Source organism: Acomys russatus, chromosome 1, assembly GCF_903995435.1.
Source record: "Acomys russatus chromosome 1, mAcoRus1.1, whole genome shotgun sequence".
Taxonomy (NCBI): domain Eukaryota; kingdom Metazoa; phylum Chordata; class Mammalia; order Rodentia; family Muridae; genus Acomys; species Acomys russatus.
In genome coordinates this window covers 99,948,428-99,970,307 of record NC_067137.1, presented here as the reverse complement: position 1 = coordinate 99,970,307, position 21,880 = coordinate 99,948,428, and the positions used below count along the sequence as shown (strand labels likewise).

The 21,880-nt window shown below is 38.1% G+C and overlaps 1 protein-coding gene across 1 annotated transcript in view; it reads left to right on the top strand.

Annotated features, from left to right (window-relative positions):
* Window positions 1–18,993, top strand: part of Cep128 (centrosomal protein 128) — a 362,133-nt gene extending 343,140 nt beyond the window's left edge. Inside the window, exons 22-24 of the mRNA XM_051150095.1 lie at window positions 269–382; window positions 10,304–10,412; window positions 17,840–18,993. Coding sequence (XP_051006052.1) covers window positions 269–382; window positions 10,304–10,412; window positions 17,840–17,976 — 360 coding nt within the window. The 3' untranslated portion in view covers window positions 17,977–18,993. The remainder of the gene's footprint in view (window positions 1–268; window positions 383–10,303; window positions 10,413–17,839) is intronic.
* Window positions 18,994–21,880: the final 2,887 nt, after the last annotated feature.

The following is a 21,880-nucleotide window of genomic DNA, read 5'->3' as shown; positions in this document are numbered from 1 at the left end:
TGCCCAGCTGTGGAGTGACTGGTAGTTGTTAGCAGCTGGAAAGGGACAGTTTTCTCTAAGTATATCATATCTTGTCGCTGTGGCCAAGTACAGCATGTCCATTTTCTCTGCTTTCTTGGTCACCCAGTCCCTTTTTTTTTTTGCCTGTACATATCTTTCTAAATGCTGACTATGGTTACTTTACCATCTCTCAGTATTTCCTTACTCTAATTTCAAGCACTAATTTTTCTTTCATCTACCAATTTTGAACCCTTTGTTGTTTTTCCAGGATTCCTCCAGTTTATCTGAGAAAACTGATGGCAGATACTCTAAATACAGAATTCACAGAGAATCTATTCAACAGCACCGAGATGATACCAAGTACAGAATCAAGAGCTTTAAAGTAATGTTCTTTGTATACTTTTTTTTTTTAATCTTGGATAATCAAGTATCTTTAAGTTCATAACCTGATAAGCAGCCATGGCAGTGTTTGGGAAAGGAAAGATCCCACTTGATGTATAATAATAATAATAATAATAATAATAATAATAATAATGATGATGATGATAGGGAGGAATGGGAGGGTACAGGGGATGGGATAACAATTGAGGTATAATATGAATAAATTAATAAAATATATTAAAATAATAATAATAATTTTCAATTCTGTGAGCATATGCAAAGATTGCACTTTTAACTTTTTAATCCTTAAATCTATGTCATTGTTATGATAGTATGTTGCCTGTCTGTGGAAATTGATGTCCTGAGCCAGGAAAATGCTGGTCAGTTGGTTAGTCAAAGACACTGTGAAAATGATCACCCTCTATCGTGTGTAAGGCACGTAGCGCGCTCAGCACTGGAGTCCCTTTGAGGTCCAGTGTCCTGTGTTATTTAGCCTGTAGCCTTGGCATTTCTACTTACTCTCTTAGGTGGGAAAATACCACACTAGGATTTCTGATACATAAATGTGTAACTACCATTTGATCATGTTGACAGAAAGCGTGCCATCCCTTAATCCTGCCCCAATATCCTCTCAAGGCAGACAGATGAATCCACTTGGCCCTGAATGATCTTAGTCCAGAACTAAGGACCTTGACTTGAACACTGTGACATTCAGGCCAGGTAGTTTTTGTTTCGGGGGATGTATTATGCATTAAAGGATGGTTGGCAACATCCTTAAAGTCTCATCAGTTCAGCATCCCCCTTGGTGCCAGTAGCACATCTACCCCAAATTGTGAAACCCCAAAAGACCTCCAGACATTGCCAGATAACTCCTGCAGGACCAAATTACCACCCCCAACACACCCACAAAGAATATTGGTCCAGAGAGAATCCATCTATGGTCAGATGTGTACTTACAATTACCAAAAAAAAAAAAAAAAATCCTACATACTTTAATATTAATGAATATTCATTATACTGTATGTATTTCACTTATTGCATCCAAGTATAATTATTTCTCAGGTGCGTCCTCCCTCCTAATATAATTGTATAGAATACCCAGTGAATAGGGAGATAATGCTAATTTAGTAAATCTTCCTAATCATAGTTATGCTGCATTATTGATACCTCCCTAGTTAGGAGAATTTTTTATGGCTCTGTTACTTTTTAACCAGTTTTAAAGTAAGAATTATTAGCTACAGTGGTAACCTTTTTGTCTTGTATGACAAATTTTAAATCATCTTCCAACACTCCTGTAAACTCCCATACATTCTGAATTATTCATTTCTCCTTCAATAGAATATGATATGTAGGCAATAGGAGCTAGTGGTAATTTGCTAATTATTGAGTATGTTAGAACAGACTTTTACAAGCGCTCCATGTTTTATGTGAAGTCATGCCTACTCCTTACAGCAACTGTCAGACTGATAGTATTTGTCCTCCTGTGTTACTGAAGAAAGTAAGGTGGGTAAATGGTTGAATCAATATTTAAAGCTCAGTCTATCTAGATGCAAAGTTCTATGTTCTTGACCAGTATGCTATTATTGAATATGTTTGGACTCACATTCTTCACAGTCACAAAGTGTGGGACTATATTTTTAATGTGTGATAAAAGTTTTCTCCAAAATTACAGACTCAATTACATAGCCTATTACCAATTTAACAGAGGTCTAGATACATATTAAACATTTAAAACATTATTTCCCAATACAGCATGCTTTGCTATTCAGTGAATCTGCTCTATCTAGTGCTATCGAAGTGCAATTTTCATAATAGAATATGGCAAAAGCACGAATGTTTAACATGTGCAGGAAGTAACTGCATAAGTTATGTGTAAAGTCGCATTTGCAGCTGGAGAGAACATCAGGCCCGTTTGTGAGAGCAGTTAAAACTTAGAAATACGAGGGGGTACGCCTGAGAATTTTGGAAGTAGATGATATAAGTCTAGCAGAGGCCCACAAATTCTATTTTACAGTGGCCATGCTCCTGAAAGAATACTCTGAAATTTTTTCACATAGTTATCCATTCTTTGGTGAGTATACCGATCATCACCAAGTTCAGCAGATGCCCACCCTAAATTATGCAGTAGTCTGACTGTTTCTGTGAGGTTGTCTTGCCAGTTATGGACACCATAGTCATTTTTGCAATAAATTATTTAAGGAGACTGAGAGAAGAAGCCTGTGCTAGTTAGATTTTTGTCAACTTGACACAAGTTAGAATCACTTGAGAAGAGGGAACCTTAATTGAGAAAATGCCTGTCCTGGTTAGTCCTATGTCAACTTGACACAAGCTAGAGTCATCAGAGAAGGAGGCAACGTCAACTGAGAAAATAGCTCCCTAAGATCAGGCTGTTGGCAAGCCTTTAGGACATGTACTTAATTAGTGATTGATGGGGGAGGGCCCAGCCACCCCTGGGCTTCTGGTCCTGGGTTCTTTAAGAAAACAGGCTGAGCAAGCCAGTAAGCAGCACTCCTCCATGGCCTCTGCATCAGCTCCTGTGTCTGGGTCCTTTTCCTGCTTGAATTCCTTTTCTGACTTCCCTCAGTGACTTTTACCTGGAAGTGTAAGATAAAAGAAACCCATTTCTCCCCAGGTTGCTTGAACCTAACATAAACAAAGTCCTATCTGAAGTGTTACTGGAATACAGCCACAGCTGTTTGTTACACGTTCCATGGGGTTGCTTTTGTGCATCTGTGTAGGCTTGGGTTGTGCAATGGGAATGGTATGGCCCATAAATCCTAAAATATTTACCATTGGCCTTCTGTTTAAAAAAAAAAAAAAAAAAAAAAAAAAAAAAGGCCAGTTCCTAACTAGAAAAAGGAAAGCTTGACACTCTGGTCTCACTTTCCTTATACACTATAAAATGTTTTATGTTCTCAACCAAATAAGTACTTCCTAACCTTTTTGGAAAAGCATTCTGCACATGTGCACATGCGTGTGTGTGTGTGTGTGTGTGTGTGTGTGTGTGTACCGAGCATGATTTTAGGAACACATGACTCAAATTAGTGAGCCTTTAGAGGAGTTTCTCTTCTAATTGGGACTTATTCATACTTGTTATTTTTCTCAACACTAGTTGGAGAATGTTCCTGTTTGTTATGGTTCTGAATACAGCATTAAGTGAACATTAATTTAATTTTTACTACTATATACAAACTCTTAGCAACTTAAATCCTTCATCTAAACAGGGATGGTCCAGATAAAAAGGGATAGATGTGGCAAAGGAGGTCCCAGTCAACTTTGCTGAGGATTTAGGACAGAGATGTTGAATTTTGGAAGATGCTTGTAAGGGCAAGGTACAGGGAAGTGTTGTGTTCATGTCTTAATTTGGAAGAGGTCGCTTGCTGCCATTTCATTTGTAAAGCCGTGTACTGCCGCTGACCGTGCGGGCATCTGGCTTCTCTCATGTTATTGCTGTTATGTAAGAAAGCACTACAACATCTCACGTGACCACACCGCGTCTGGAAAAGAAGTGTGAGCAGGAAGCAGGCAAGTCAGATTCTTACTCCCCCCAGGCCTAGAGCTGCTCTTCTGCTATTTACCCCTGTGACAACCAGCAGCATAAAAAATGACCACATTTCTAGAAACCTGTCGAGAGTCTGAGAAGCCCAGTGTGCACAAGTTTAAGAGCATAATGTAATATAAAAACATGATAATATAATATTGTACTAAGCTGACCAAGCTAATTGAAGAAACCCTGATCTTAACATTTATATTTAGAATTCAACTCAAAGCCGAGGCCAGCACACTCTCGCTGCCTCTCTGTAGACAACAGAAGCATTTCATGGCCTCTTTTCCATCCAGCCTAATTGAATTTCTGTAGGAAATGCAGTCTTCCTCGTTGTTCCAGCTGTTTCAAATAGGACAGAATGTCCACAGTGAGCCAGTAACACAGCATCACTAATCTGAATTCACAGAGGAGTTTGGTTTGCCCAGAAAAAAAAAGAAGTCTCCATTTGTTACCTTTATCCATATTAAATATATGGTTTAAATTAACATTTGAAATTTTTGGGTAAAATCACAGAAGGCATACCCCATTTTCCATCTTTACTCTTTCTGAAAAGAAAGCTGTGATTTTTAACTTACTAGTTAAAGAGTTGGTGTGCAGCTCCTATTTGAAGAAGCAGATGTTTTACAGGGTTAGAGGATCGAGGTGATGAAGTGTTGATAATGGCTTTCCGCAGTCTTTACAAAGGGAAGGCAGAGTTTGCCGAAGCTCTTCGCTGTCTTTGCTTAATGTAAGCATGTGTGTGATATAAGTCCCTGGCTTGCTCCTGGAAGCCATTTCCCCCTCACTGAATCGCTCTAATTTGTGTATGCCTTGCTCATAGCAATTAATGCCATTCAGCACTTTCCCAAGTCAGCTATTTTTTACTTAAATCTGCAACACTAACTCCTAAAATATGCTTTGAACAACTCCTAGTGCAATTAAAGATTGTAGGTGATGCATGCACATTTTTATTTTCATACTCTAAAATATATCACTGGTGTATTATACATGCAATTTCATGGATGCCGCTTGGAAACAGTAGGAGTAACCATGGGAGACCTTAAGAGAGCATTAACCCTTTTCTCCCTATTATGTCATTTATAGCCACCTTCTCAATCTCTAATGAGAAAATAAATGTACATTTCTATACAGATATGTCACTGTTCTTCCCTTTCCCAACCAATTTGTCACTCTTCAGAGAGCCTTATGTAGATTGTGAGGTAAAATTTTAAGAATTGATTAAAAACAACAGTATAAGTGAATGTGGAACATTAAGCAGTGCCCTTTGTTGCATGGCAGGGCATGTTAGCATAGACACCACTGGCCTCAGATTTGACCCCCAAATAAAGAGCAAGGATACATAGTAAATTAGTGATTGTATTCTAGGTTCAGCCAGCATAGAAGTCTAACAAAAGTCCAATTGCTGTTTTTCTTCCAATAATACTCAGGTGAAACATCCCAAACTTTGTTTGGAAATCCAATCATGTAGAAAAATGAATCATTCTATTCCTTTAATTTCATCAAGACTTACATGCGGCCATGTTTAACTACTTGATTTTATCTTGTTTTTTTTTTAAGTTAAGCAAATTGTTTTTTTTAACAATATGGATTGAACTTGGGCTTATTCCCACTTAATCTGAAAACAGCTATGGATCAGAAGTAATAATTTAGTTAAGCATATTCATTTTATCTATTGCAGCTTTATTCTACATCCTGCAGTCCCGTTGGTGCAGAATATAGAAGTTTATACAGCTGTCAGTAATGATACAATGTTTACTAATACTAATAGAAAACATCCTAAAGAGCCACCCAATGGTCTTACCTAACAGCATTTTCATGTTGTACCATTGAGTCCAGTTTGTAGAAGAGTATTTTCATTATCTTTTCTCTACTGATGAATGTTGCTTAAGATTTATAGTATTGTTAAATCAGTGTAGATTTCCTATTGAAAAAGCTGGCCCAGATAGTCCGGGGTTCTTCTGTTCAGCCTGCTTCAGATAGTAAAGCATTAGTGGTGAAAGGACTTAGAGGTGGTCTGGTACCACCTTAAGTGTAGCTGAGCAGGATGGCTTCCACCTTAATTTCCCAGCACTTACAAGACTGACTCATCCCAGGCTACATAGGCTTTTCCAACAAAGAAAAAGAGGAGAAAAGGACAAAAAACAACCTGCAGTTTTAAGAATAGCAACCTCCTACGTGCCAGCATCTACAGTGAGCAACGTTTAACTTCAGCATGTCATCATCATGCGATGCCATTACCCTCTTACTACGGGGGCACTGTGAGACATGGTGGAGGACTGTGGGTGATGGGTGGGGAAGTGAGGTGCTGAAAGTAGTCAAAGACCCACCCTAGTGATTCAAATCAGGAGTAGCAGAAGCCCACATTGAAGCATGAAGGGCAAACTTCACGTGAACTGTCCAGTTTGAACTTTCCAATTCGAATGCTGAGAGAGAAGGTAAGCCCTCTGGAATACTGATGGGATATCAGGTATTCATAGTGGAGTAGGAATCCAGAGAGTGCCTTATTTGACAAAAGACAGTTAGGAAAACATCCTGCCACAGATCCAGGGATACATACTCCCCCACCCCCTTTTCTCCAAGGGAAGAGACTGATAAAAACTTTAACATTAAATGTATCACTTATAAACTTTGAACTTACAGCATTCCTAGGAGAGGAATATTTGGTGTGCATTGTTAAATATTAATCACTAGATATCATTTTAGCTGAGGAACTGAGTCAAGTTGGAACAGCTTTTAAGAAACCAATTACAATGTGAGTTATGAAAGAGAAGTGGAAGAAGCCCAGGGAAAATACTAGAAAATGCAAGTTCTTTCATCCATTGAATTTTTGCAGAGAGTTCTGGCTAACTGGGTTATTCAGGTCTAAGACGGCAATAAAAACAGGCCCTTGTTTTAAGGATAAAAGAATTGTTAAAAAGCAGAAGCTCAGACTACAAACATTGCAAAGCACCTTCCTTTTTAATAAATGCTTTCTCCTTGGTACTAAAAAGCTTGGTTAAATAATCGATAGGAATTAAGAAGAAGCATTTATCTTTAGCTCACCTTGTAAAATATATTTAAATTGAGATTCCACAAATTAAATAGCAATATAGGAAGGAGTGCAGGAGCAATGTAGGAAAAGAAAGAAGTCCTTTCATTTTCTAGCATATTGATTGTTCAAAGCAATTATGAGGTAATTTTCTGTCTTAATTCTATTTGACTCGTTAATTTTGCTGGTTCTGTTTCAAGATAATATAGAAATTTTGAAATTTTTTAGAGAGAGAGAGAGTGTGTGTGTGTGTGTCTATAAATGTCCATGAAGGCCAGAAGATGGTGCCTATCCCCTGAATCTGGAATTACAGGGGTTGTGAGCCACCTGACATAGGCATAGGAAACTAAATTTACACCCAAACTCTGACTGCTGGGTCATCTCTCTAGCTCGCTCTGACAGGATTTTGAAGACATGAAATGTTAAAGATGTAGTTAAACCTCATAGTTGTCACATATAAAGAGAGAAAATATGAGCCTACAAGTCATGAGTCAGCCATGCGAAGGGAAGGAGTGACATTTCCAACTAAGTATCAGAGCACATGCAGCAGCAACTGTCAACAGAACCACAAACAACAGTGGGCCTGTGCTTATGAACATTACCATCTCTTGTGTTATAACTGATGGCATTGGCAGAAGAGTAAGTGAAGACTAGGTAGCATCATCAAGTGACTCCGCCTGCCTGACACTTTCAGATCAGCCCAGCTGCAGCTAAAGCACAAACTGAGCATTCTCCAAAATAGGCTATATTCTGGGTGATAAAAATAATTTAAAATTTTTAGGATGATTGAAATTATAAAGATTATACACAATGGGATGAAAGCAGAAATGAATAACACAAAGCTGTCTGGGAAATACCCAAATACTTAGAAATTAAACATCATACTTTTAACTAACCCATGATGGCCCAAAGAAGCAAGCCAAGGGAAGTCCTAAATATTTAAATATGTTAAAATAAAAGCATAGCTTATCAATTTGTGGGATCAACAATATCAATGGGATGTGAAAAATGTACCATCCAGATCTTACTTCCAGGAAATTAAAATATGAACAAGCCTTTTTGTAGCAATGGATCTGTCACACAGCTTACTTATAGGAGGAAAAAGTAACTTGAAATAAATCCTAAGTGTAGACGATATAAATAAGTGTAGATAAATGTAAATAAAACTTTGAAATACAGATATTTATGTATATATATACATATATATATATATGGTGATGGTGCTAATGATAAAGGAGAAAATGCTGTCACATACAATGGTGTTAGGAAAATCAGGGGCTTAGTGTAGATGTGTAATAAAGCCTGTGCTTGTAGCATGCAATGACTTAAGGAACAAAAGAGAAACATGGATCTATTTATATAAGTGTGTGTGTGTGTGTGTGTGTGTGTGTGTGTGTGTACATGCACATGCTTTTTATTTTGAAATTTTAGTTTATTTTCATTTATATACAGTATATGTGATCCAAAACAAACAAACAAAACTGGTAAAGGTGGTCCAGAGAATGGCAGTGAACTTATCAGGTAGTCCTGTTACATGAGGCCTTACTGAATGAAGGACTGTTTCTGAGACATCTCCTTAGACCACCTCGGCCCCAGTTGTTTGATGTAAAGTCTTTGTCAACATTCTTGATTCCTCCCTCCAGACACCAGTTATCGTTAGCCAGTCTTTATTTTTTTATTTTCTGTGTGTTTAGGTGATAGTCCCATCTCGTTGTCATCCTTCTCTTTACAAAATCTTTGTTGTCTTCCAATGATATTTAAAAAAATTTAATCTTGAACCAGCAAGATTGCTTAAGGAGTTGAGGCTGCTGTGTTCCCACCTGACCATATGAGTCTAATCTCCAGGTTCCACAAAGGCAGAAGGTGAGAACTACCTCTGAATATCTGTCCTCCAGTCTACACACACACATGCGTGCGCAACACACACAACACACACACACACACACACACACACACAGAGCACCAAATGCTTAAACCTGTGTGTGCACACAAATAATTTAATTAAAAAAAAAACAAACAAAAATTTCAATTCATAAATATACCTTCTGGCCACCTTCAGACTTCACTGTGAACACTTTGCCAGGTTTGGAATGCTGCGAGCACGGAGCCCTCTTCCTTCACTTCCTTAAGCACACCAAGTCCTCAGCTCCTTCTGCATCCTCCATCCTCCCTGCTGCTCCCCGTGTTTTCACCTGGAGTCTTCAGTTCTCTGTACTCAAATAGTTCCTCAACATCACCTGCAAGGGGCATCTCCCTTGAACTCAATCCTTTTTTCTTTCTTTCTTTCTTTCTTTCTTTCTTTCTTTTCTTTTCTTTTCTTTTCTTCCTTCCTTTCTTTTTTCTCTTTGTTATTTACTGTTCTTAGAGTACTTATGCTTCTGATTGTACCATTCTTCAAGTAGTTTGTTTAATGAATACATTTCTCCTTTGGGAATCTGAAAGCTTTGTGATCATATGCCCCAATAGTCTATTTGTTATTGGCCTAGCCCATAGTATATTCCATCCCAATTATTACTGAATCGATTGTGGGGGAGTGGGTAGGGAGTAAAAGGTATAGCAAATAATTTTAAAAGAATAATAAAAATGACAATTTTACTACATATCTAAGTATGTCGAAGTATCTATTTTAATCTATTAAAATAATGAAATTATTTAAAGTTGTCATCTAATAGTCAAGGAAGATACTTTTAAACAACATATGAAGACAGAGACCTATTATGATATTTTAATTAACTATTTGTTGAATTGTAAGATTATGTTAATATAATCATATAGAAAGCGGTCTACTAAAGTGCACTAAACATCAAATTATTTTTATTGACCCACAATTTTCACCTGAAAATTTGTCATAAGGGATAGACCTAAGTATGGAAAAGGTTACATATTTATAGGTATTTTTTGCAATGTTATTTATGGAAGCAAAAGCCTGGACACCATCTAAATGCCAAGGAAAATAATGGTTGCATAAAGCATAGTGTACCCACTGACTGGTGTTAAAAGTAACACTGAGGTTGAAGATTAGGATAATATGATGACTTAAAAATGTTTACAGCTAAATGCAAAGAACAGGAAGTCTGATAAATGTGTTTCTAAAGCCTATTGATGTGGTGGGGGAGGGGAGACTTGAAAGGAATGCCTTGCTCCATAGCAACGAGTGATTTCTTTCTCTTTCATATAGATGTCTTAATACATGTGTTTTGTTTTCTGCAGTGATCATTATCACTGACCTGTGTGTGTGTGTTGTAGCTCACACAGTAAGGTCCAGTTTCCTGGTCAGTATATTTGCATGACTCTCTTTCCATGTATCTTGTGATCATGGAACTGAAGTGTGCTGCTTTCTTTCTCAGGACGACAGGGCCTTTCCTGACAGTTCCCACGCTCATGGCCTAGATCACTCATCCTCTTGGCAGGATCGCAGTTGCTTCCTGTCTAGTCCACGGTTTTCACACTTTAACTGTAAGTAATAAAGTTTTCGGCGAGTTATTAAATTAAATTTTTTAAAAATGTAACTCATGGGAAAATTCAACTTTAAGCCCAGTACATGATAATAATATTCATGCAAAAGTTTGAGAAATTTTTCATTATGAATCATAAAAAAAGTCCCCCGAGAACACTTCGGATATTAACCAATTCACTGAAAAACATGGAATTCCTTTTTAGACCTCAAACTTTTTTTTAAATCCATAGTATAAATGTTAATTAAACCGATTTTCGGTTTAAAGATTGTTAACTGTAGATGTACAAATAAAGAAAGTTGTTTTGTAGTAAAATAGAAATCATCAACACGGGAATATTTTTGCATATGACTATTCAGAAATATTTACTTGTAAAATAATAAAAGTACATACATGACTGCACAGTAAATTTCACTAATTATACCCTGTGACATCAGTAAAATGTCATGGTCCGCCAGCCCAGGATCCACTTACCCCCATGTGTTCCCTCCTCTCTCCTTCTCCAATGGACTTCTTTCCCAGCTTTGAGCATCTGTGCATCATACTTCCATAATGCATCAGCTATGGCTTTAAAGGTGTTTTCTATTTTAAATAGCCCAAATTAATACAGTTTTTTTTATAAATATTAGGATAATATATATAGGTTTTCTTATAATTTGAGAGACTTCATTTTATGATTTAATATGCCCTCCACTACAGATTAAACTCAGTAAAAAATATGAATGATGCCCGCTTTGTTCACTGTTGTTTCCTTAGCTCTCCACATATTAAAAGACCAATTAATGTTCAATTAAATTAGGTAAATGAATATACAAGTCTTTTCTTGAAGCCTACTTTTATCTAAGCTATTGGGATTCAAATATTATTTAATAGATTCTAATTTGCATAATAATTTAGTTCTTTAATTTATCATGGGCCTAGAGGGTTATACATTAAATTTGATAATTCTGTCATTTAAAATAGCTAGTCTGCTATAAAATAATATACCAAAATAAGTGTTAAAAGAAGTAGGTCAAATCCAAAGGTGATGCCTCACATTTTTGCTTATTTATATTCATGGATTCATTTAATAAATATTTATCAGTTTCTGACAAATGGTTTGGTTTTCATTATATCATGATTATTTTTATTCTAAAAGCTAAGCATTTTCTCTTTCCCAACTTAATCATTTTACCAAGTGGTGTTTGTATCCCTGTAAGCCCTCTGCTATTCTGACACTGCAGCCACTCTTCAATATGGATTACATCGTGAATTGGGTAAGGCATCACCGAATCTGGTGTATATACAGGGCAGAATTTGTGTCTTTCCTATTAAGCAATGTGAAATTTTCCTCAGGTTACTATGGACTAGGAAGGAAGGAACTGAGTCCCTCAAACATTAGAAGTCCCACCTGCTACTACTCTGAAAAGCCTGGCAATAACAGGACCATGAGTCGGTATAGCAGCCATTTTTCTACTGCTGCTTAATTTGGGTTAAATGGCTCCTAAAAGAAAGTGGTTAGAAGATATGAATTAGGAAATATCATGGTTGTGGGAATCCTATTTAGTATTATAATAGGCATTCAAAGATATTTGGCTTTTGATTGTATCATCTTGGGACCAGCCTTGATCATTTTTCTAACTAAGATATATTCCTCATAGGCAGTCATGGGTTTCTATTCAAATGTAGTGGTTCAAAAGTAAATGAAATTAATAAGCATAGGAAATTTTATCCTTAAAATATAGTCTGACTGAAGAATACTTGTTACTTCCTATGTTATGGGATGTAAAAAAAATTAATTATATTCCTATGCTGATTAATTAAGCCATATATTTTACTCTTTTTACTGACAAGTTTATATTTGTCAATGATTATCCCCATCTTCTCAATACTTTTCAGTATTTAATTAACACTGTCTGAATACTTCTGCTTTTATAGCAGACTAATTCTACTTAGAGAAATTATCCTCTAACTTCTCCTTTTACTATACCCAGTAATTCAAAAATGGCAAGCCCAGCAGAGGGTAGGTCAAAACCTGTGTCAAATAAGGCCATTAGAGAGGGTGTCCTCAGACCAGAAGAGACACCGAAGCTAGTGTCTATAAAGAGGAAGAACAGGGGAAAAGGTCTCAGTACTATAGAATATTCTTGACATGAAGATCAAAGAAACTAGACACAACTAGAAAACACAGTTTTTAGAAACTAGAAAACACAAAGTAAAGTAAGTATAGCCAGGGAAAGGATGGGAAAGAGAAGAGAAAATGTGAGATATTTGGAAAGGCAAGATCTGGCAAGATAGTCCAAGTGGGTAAAGGCACTTGCCAAACCTGAGGACCTGAGTTCAATCCCTGGGTCCCACACCATGGGCGAGGGATAGGAAGAACACATGCTCACATACTGTCTGTTCTTCCCACTGATCTGCATTTTAGCTCCCAGCATCCACACTGTGGCTCACAAGTGTCTGTGCCTCTGGTTCCAAGGAATCCAATTATCTTCTTCTGTCCTCTACAGGCACCAGGTGTGTACACGGTACACAGACACATATACAGGGAGAACACTCATACACATAAATAGTACACAGAAAATAGTAATAATGATTTAAAAACAAACCTTTCGCTGTCAATTTGAAATAGATAAGATATGGCTCATGAATCTGGGGAGCAAAGAAAACTTGCAGGGCAGGAGCGAAAGTGCTCACCTAAGGAGGAGTCCCTGGTGCACGTGACACCCAGAGAACTGTCCCCAGGCTTGCCTGTGCCTTGTTTCCTGTGCTCGCTTCAGCCCTTGCTTTTATGGAAATACACTGAGGAGAGGGAAGTAAGTGTCTTTAATCTTTGTATCCCTGAAAATGGAATCTTCCACTGATGCTTGATCCAGTCTTTGGCTGACTATAAAGTTCTAAGTTTGGCCAGCTACAAAACACCAATTTGAAAAGGGTTTTCCTTATGAGGGCATTGGAAAAAATATTTTCCCAAATCCAAGAGCATTGTTGAAAAGCATGGGTATTTTACTCTCATCTTTTGAAGTCATCTTCTGTCTTCTCCACCCACTTCCCTTCCGTTTCCTCTTTTCCCTTTCCACTACTGGCCTGGGAAACTTGGAGGAACTCTAACCTTGAATCCTAGGGAGTTCGTGGTTTTGTGTTATTCATTCTTCTGTCTTCAGGACTGGTGGTCCCGTAAATGGGCACTCATTCTTTTTTCTCCCCTTTTTTTGAGCTAGATTTCCTCATACCATATATCCTGACTCCAGTTTCCCCTCTCTCTACTCCTGTAAGCGTCTTCTCATTCTGGATCTACCCCCTTTTCTGTCTCTCATTAGAAAACACAGGCTTCTGCGGGATAATAATAAAGTGTAGTATAGCATACTATAATAAAACCAGAAACCAACACAGTGGAATTGGGCAAAACAACGGAAGGAAATGAGCCAAAAAGACGGCACAAGAATCAGAGACCAACTCATTCACACACTCGGGAATTTCAAAGAGACATTGACCTGGAAGCTATAACATAAGTGTAGAGGACCCGGTGCTGAGCTGTGAAGGCGCTGTGCAGGCTGCCTCAGTGTCCTTTGATCCTTTTGGTTTAGATGACCTTGTTCTCCTGGTGTCTCCCATCCCCTCTGACTACTACACTCTTTCTGCCTCTTTTTGTGCAGGGTTCCCTGAGCCCTGAAAGGAGGGATTTGATGGAGACATCCCATTTGAGGCTGAGTGTTCCAAGGTCTCTCTGCATTATGTCTGCCTGTGGGTCACTGTATTTGTTCTCATCTGCTTCCTGACTGAGTTGGCACTCACACTATTAAAATATCTCATACTAAAGAGAGATTCTATTGAGAAAATCCTTAGGAAACATAGAGATAACATCATCTTATGCAACTGAACACTTGGGGAGAAAAAAATATGTAATTGAGCTATTAGGAGCAAATAGTCATAGTAAAAAGCATATAAAAAGTAACATATGAGTCAACTAATAAACTGGGGGACAAAAATAAGACAAGGAGCATTGTCATAGTCTGCTTATTAGTTGTCTGTGAGTTGTGTTTATTTACATGGTCATGAAGTTATAAATACCCAGTATTGACATAGCTGAAATGTATAAAAATAGCTCTTTTGGAAGGGTGGGTGTGAAGAAGTGGGTGGATGTGCATGATGTCTAAAAATGATAAATCAGAAAATAGCATATTTAGATTTTTTTTTATATAAATGGAACAAAGACAGAAAAAGTTTAAAGAGTTGCTTATGGTTGACTCTAGAGGGTTATAAGGAACACAGCGGGAGACACTGGATGTGCTCCATAATAGTTTGAAGCTATTTGATGTATAGATGCACACTGTAGTTAGAAATGAGTCTTATAAAGACAAACGCTACCACAAAAACCTCAGTTTTTATATCTGACCAGCAAATGTCCAATTTTCTTATTAACTTCTAAATTGAGTGTAAAATTTGGCTTTGGAGCTCTGAACCATTTCAACCTGTGTGGAAACTTGGCGAGGAGATGACTACGGCCCTGTAGACGTGGGAAGGCCTATTTTCCGGGCCTACAGAGCAGTCACCCTTCTTGCTTCGGATGGAATGTGAAGTGCACGAGGCCCTTCTGCCCTGTGCCGTGGAGACCAAGGCATGCATTCCACTGATGTAGGGGCTCAGTCAAACGGTGACCGCACCAAGCATAGAACCACTGACCATGGAAAAAACAAAGGAAATAGGAAAACACTGCATAATTTGTGGTCTCCAAAATGCTCCAGCATTAATGAAAGTTTGTTTTAAGAAGTAATTTATGTCAGCTTTGTGTAGTTCAGGTCAATTCATGAAAAGGTAGATTCCTCCTGCCAGGAAGAAGGGAAGAAATGTATAAATTGTAAGTTTATATTACTATTGGAAAGAAGAACACAGGACTCCATTATTAAAAGCACGATCACTAGCAAATTTATCCTGGCTGGCTGGAAGCTGTGGCCCTGAGTCAGGATCCTCTTTTAGAAGACTGGTTCCATTACCTTCAGCCTGTAGACAGTGGGGGCTTAGTCAAGACAGTCACAATGTCGGCTTTTGGAGCCGTCATTTTCACTTTTTATAAGTGGCGACTGGCCACTGGTCTCCATGTGTAGCTCCTTTGAGATGAAAGGCACACGACCCCAGGGCAGGTCCCTCTCAGGGCAGACACTAGACTTGAATGAGGTCTGTAGCACTCTGGTGACTTCTAGAACTATCCAGTCTTTTGAGACTAACATGCTTAATTTCTGTGGAATTAGTGTTTCCAAACCAAATTCTAAAATAAACATAGATGGTAAATTGTCTGTAAATCTTAAACTGCCCTAAAAAGTAATTAAAAAAATAAATAAATGAGTGAACCTAAGAAAAAAACTGTGGCTTTTTTTTTTCAATAGTGCAAAACATCATCTAGCATTAATATAGAATTCAGAAGTGAATTACATATATTCTAACTTGATACTTTCAGAAAAGTTGCCTTGAAAAACTATTTCATTTCTTACCTCAGTTTATAATGCTAGAAAAAGAAAACTTAGCATTCTTGGTTTGCATATTTATGGGAATTTACATCTTTTGGATAAAAATAGTTTATCCACAGAAAAACAGAAAAAATTACTATATTAATGGTTCACGGTCTGCCTGGCTAACTATGAATAACTCCTTTTAAAATAATCTCCTGTACATGTTCATGGATCAAATGCCAACAATATGTGTCATTGAGAATGCTGGAGGTACTGTCCATCAAAGGATTGTTTATTCCATAGAAGCATGCTATATATGCATCTTTTATTTGCTTACTTTGTGAAACTAGGCTTTTGTTTTGTATCTTGGCCAATTAGGTGCTAAATATTTTTAAATGATTGAGCTCCAATTATTGCAATTTGACAAAAGACTTTCTAGTCACTCTCTAAAAGGCACCGGAAAAGTTTGCAGTTGCCTGTCTCCTTAAAATCTCTTAGTGTATTCACTTGAGTATACTTGAGTGGTTTATGAGTGAGGCCTTGAGATCAGTGTTGGAGGAGGCAGAAATGAAGGTGACAGACATGGCCATCTCATCTCATGGAAAAATAAGTCATGAACAAATCAAGGACTTAGAGTGGCGAATGGTGCTCCAAAAGTAACAGAGGGGGCCCAGGACAGGAGCACTACTTGAACTGAGTGATCACGAGATATGTCTCTGGGGAGCCTCAGTTGACCCAAAACTCAAATGGTAAGAAGAGCCAGCTGAGGTGGAATTGGGTAAGAAAAGGGGTCCCTGTGTCAGGAACCAAATGTCAAAGCTCTGAGAAAAGGGGCCGTGGTCTGAATAAAATGATCCAGGGAGAGAGTGAGAGGGACAGCCACTGGCTGGTATGTGGATCCCATCCTAAAATCACCAGAATGCACAAAGGTGTCCAGGAACAGGTGTACCTTGCTTTTGAGGAAGGTCACTCTGCTTAACATGATTAAGGAGCCAGATAAAAGCAGACTGAGAAAATGGTAGCCTAGACTCCTCGCACCTAGTAGTCGTGTGAAGGAAGGCACAGGTGAGTTTTGGTATGAAATCACCAAGATTCATTCTTAAATGAGGTAGGTGGGTCAGGCAGAGGAAAGAGGGGGTATTGCTTCTGAGATAGTTTTATTATAATACATATTAGTTATATTGTGTTGTTATTATTATTATATTGGTTTCTAAGAGTCGTGGATGAGCAGGTATCTGAGACCTGAACCCTGGAGGGACAAGTTCACATCAGCAGTGAGATTCTGGTCTCAAGTTTTGAACAGAGATAGACAAACAGTAAACCCAGATTCTAGATCTACTGTTAGTAGCCCAGAGCGTATAACCAATAGGATGCCCTGAAAGGAGGCTTCAAAACTTCTCCCTGTAAGTTCTTTGTGCTTGTATCATTTTATTTTAACAAAGCACACATCTTCCACTCTCAGACTCAATTTATTTTTTAATTTGGGCTTGAAGACCAGACAGTTTAGTTTTACAATTAAGCTTAGTTGTTTAGGGTTTAATGTGTTTTTATGACTAGATAGATGTTTTAAGTTGATAATGATGAGATATGATAGATATTGATTTACATTCAGAATTTTAGACTCACCAAAATAGGGAAGATGTTTTCTTCAAGGCTGCCAAATGTAAATAGCCAAAACACTATGAATTTAATATGTATATAATTCCTGATTGTCTCATGGTTCTTCTAGATATAGGTAGCTTATTGTATATATGTGTAACAATATAAATGTATATGTAAAATTTTTTAATTAAACATTTTTTAAATTTTCAATTTTAAAATCAGTTGTGTGTTTTTGAAAATATACAGATATTTTTATGTGTGCTGCAGGTCTGTTAGTCTCTGTAAAGTTTAATTATAGAAAACTAGATTAAATGCCGTGCCTAATTAACCAGCTTCTACAAGATTAGTCTTTTGGCTCAAGTTTTATATTCACATTGATTTATCTTTCTTTTTCCCCCAGCCTTGCCAGCATTTACCAAAAGAACCATTGCCCCAGATCCAGCATCAGTCAAGGAAGATGCCACAAGCTTACCAGTGAATGGAACAAATCCACAGGCCAAGACGGAGGAATATGAGAGCAAAAAATGCAAAATGTAATTTGCAACTTCACTTGAATATTTTACAAATAATAGCCTGTGGTCCTTGTTGCCGTCCAGCTCAGATTATCTAAAGACACCATGTGGCTTTGGCTCCTTGGAGCTGCCAAGCATTGACTAACATGGCATTACAGTTGGTCTTTGTGAGCGAAAGTAAATTTAACCAGTGGAGGTAATATCAACTCATGAACGATACACAGCTCATTTAGAGGCAACTCACACCAGCAGAGAAAGGGATCATTTTTGCTTTCCATTTCTCAGTGTCACAAATTTCCAACCCAACCTTGAATTTATAATTGATGCCTTTCAAAAATGACTGGCTCAAAGGAGGAAAAGGTGTTCCCTGCAGGCAAAGCCCTTCCAGCAGTTTAGAATCAGGAGCATTTGTACACGATCGACTCCTAAATGCCTCCCCCCTAATTGATTCTCATGTGTTATAACATGTTGTGGAGATATCTATGTAATATTAGGTTGCCCTTTAAATGCTTGTCATCATTTACCTGTCATCTCAGCAGTCTATTACTACATGTACTATCTTAAAACTATTCCAATCAGTTTTAATTGCAAAAGAATTTATAAGCAATAGCTGAATTTTAGAGCACTGTGAAGAATCCGTTGCATCATTTACTCATTTGTCTTGTTGTAGTTAAACGTCCCACTGTGATCACCCCAGTCATACCCTGGATGATCTTTGGTTTGCTCTGACCCCAATTCCAGCACTCCTCTCCTGGGTCAGCGGGATTCACTCTGCAAGAATCCTTATATATTTCGGTGCTACCTGACTGCTTTTCACATCTCAGCCTTTTCAACATCAAAGTGTTTTAAAAACCTTACCACCTTTCTATGTCCATCTACCAGTGAAGAAACATTTATATTAAAATGCTAAATAATGGTCGTCGTCCAAGAACTGAGTCCTACTGGGCTATAGTGGAAAGGCCCTGTACAGAGGCAGGAACAATAAAGCGATTCCTTTGTAATGCACATTGCATGTTGTGTCTGTTAAAATACACTTATTTATTACATTTCATAAAACAATCAATTTTTACTCAAAATATGTATTGCTAACTTACTGTAACACTTGAAGGGTAGAAGAAATGAACCCCCTGCCCCGAATCTGTGAAGGTAAATCCAGTTCTTACAACATGATATGGAGCTGTTTCACATCAGGGAATTTCCACATGCTGCATAAGCACTGAGACCACTTCCGAAGTGTGGCACCCTATTCTCAAGTGTGAGTGATAAGAAGGGGAAAAAGTATAAAAGATGTGCCTGGAAAGAAAAAGGTGTATGTGTCTGTCTGAAAGCACGCTTGTTTTTATAGAACACATGGCAAAGGGGATGATGTGTTTAGGCCAGCTAGAAATAGCTGCATTTAACAAGTTTGGTTTTATCCTGTCTCATCCCAGAAGTTCTCATTGTTCGAAGGAGAGACAAGAGGAGCTCGTTTGGAGAAGCAGCTCACACTCCTGCTGTCCACTGTGACCTGGAACATTTAGAATAAGAATTTAGAACTCTAAGAAATTAGTACTTGTACTGATTTCTACTGACCTTATATTTCAACAATGTTTTCTAATGTTTGGAAGGTTAATATATTTCTGCAATGTGCATTGATTATATTCGTCCACCACTCCTTCCCTCACAATCACCCTAGTGGTCCCTACCACATCTACCTCCCAGTTTCACATCCTATATATGCAAGTAGGTGTGTGGTCAACAGCCAAGGCGTGAGCAGCCTACCAGTGGCTGCATCTCAAAAGAGAACAATCCTGCCTCCCTCAGTAGCTACCAGTTGCCAATTGTTTCTCAAATATGAAAGGAGCCTGTAGGTCCCTCCTGAATCCATGTTGTACTTTTGACTGGCTTGACCTTGTACAGTTCTTTTTCAGGTCAATATTGTTGCTCTGAGTTGGTGTATACAACAGTGATAGGTCAAGAAGTCAGCATTTCTCACTGCACTCTTTCCTATCCTCCAGCTCTTATTTTCTTTCTGTTCCTTCTTCCTCCCTGAGCCCTGGATGGGGGGGATGCTGATACTGAGTACTCAGAGTTATTTATACTCTGTACTTTGACCAGTTATTAGTCTCTTTGTTAACCACTACCCACTGCAAAGAAAAAGAAAGAAAAAGGAAGTGAGGGTTCTCTGACCCAAGTTAAGAGCAGCATAAAACTATGGGTTTGAACATAAACATTTAGAATGTAGTGACAGCATGATCATTTAGCAACGTAACAACTGTAGCATCCCCCCCTAAGACCTAGGATCTTCCCAGCCATATATTTTATCAGGTTTATAGTACCAGACATGCAGTACGCACTATGGAACAGGCCTCATAACCAATTAGAAAGTTGCTGGCTCCTCCCATGACCATTATGCCACTGGTAGACCAGTGAGGACATCTTACTAGTAGATCACTGTGGTAGCGTGGAGCATCCAGTGATAAAATCATTGGTATTTTTTTTTCCTGCAGCAGCCTGCCTGCATAGGCCCTTTTGGCACTATATAAGATAATCAACATTAGAGTTCTTGTCAGTTTATGGTTGATTTTTTTTGTCTTCTGCATCCACAGCGACTTGTATCTTCAGCAATATGATCTCGCAGTGTAGTTATTGTGGGCAACAAAGAGCAGTGGCAATAATCTGGATTAATACTATCTATTTAGAACTAAGTAACAGTGAAGAAAGTAAGGGATAAAATTGACAGCCTTTATTAAATCCCAAATGCAAAGGTTGAAAGGCATTTCCCTTCATGTGCAAGCAGAGACTGCATGCTGTTTGTAAAAGGATGGTTTGAACTTTGAGAACTGATCTGAAGCATTGTTAGTGCATCTATGGTACCACACAGAAACTACAATAGGATAGTTAGACCTGAAATTTAGAGAGAACTCACTGACTCAGAAAATCCTTTAAAGCATACTAGCTTATGATTTTATAGCCAAATAGAGAGAAGTCTTACGGAAGAACTTTTAAAATATGAAAAATAAATAAGGCAAGTACATTATGCAGTTCTCTATGCTGCTATTGGATGAGTGAAGGTGTCTGACTTTAAATATGGATCCCACCAGAACTTCATGGGCAAAGTCAACTTTTTTTTTTTTTTGGTGAGCAACAATTTGTCAAAATTCCTTGGCCGCCTATTTTTATGGACTTAAATCCAAGGCCCTGTCTTGTCTCAAGATTCTTCCTATCTCTTGCAGCTACCCTGAGCTTCAGTTGAAAATCAAAAAAAACGCTAAGGAAACACTAATAGTCTGATTTTATGTCCCAGAGCCAGCGGCTCTTTTTCCTTCCCTCCCTTGGCAGAGCAGCCTGGATTGTGTGTGATTGCTTGCATTCTAGTGGGTCAGCCATACACTGCTGGTAGCACTGGGAGTGTGGAAGCGTTCCACCTTCCACGGTGCACCTGGTCCAAAACTTAATTAGAAGATTGACCTTTTGGGTTTAATACTTTTGATTCTTCTGGCCATCTTTCTCCCTAAACATGCTAAACTTCTATTGGAGTTGCTGAAGGCCACAGAGGGAAGAAACACAGCTGGGAGAACTCTGGCTTGTTGTTTTTCCCATTGGCTTAAGGTCACATTATTCCTCTGACCAGTGTCTGACTGAGATGCTGGAAACTAATTGGTTATATAACGTTTTGTGCACCCAGTTTTCCAGAACTGACTTTATTCTCAGTATAGTGTAGGTTGCCAGCAGAGAGATAAAGCTGATCGCACAATAAAGCAGTGTGTACAAAGTGCACGTCCACTTAGGAAGCCTTTTTCCATGCCTATGGTAGATGTGTGTGTATAGATTAAATCCTAACTAAGTGGTAAGCAGTTCACATTTAGAGTAACAGAGATTGTTACCCTCCCTGTCTATCCAGTCTGTGTTGTATCTTATAGTTAGAAAACATAGTATTTTAAATTGGA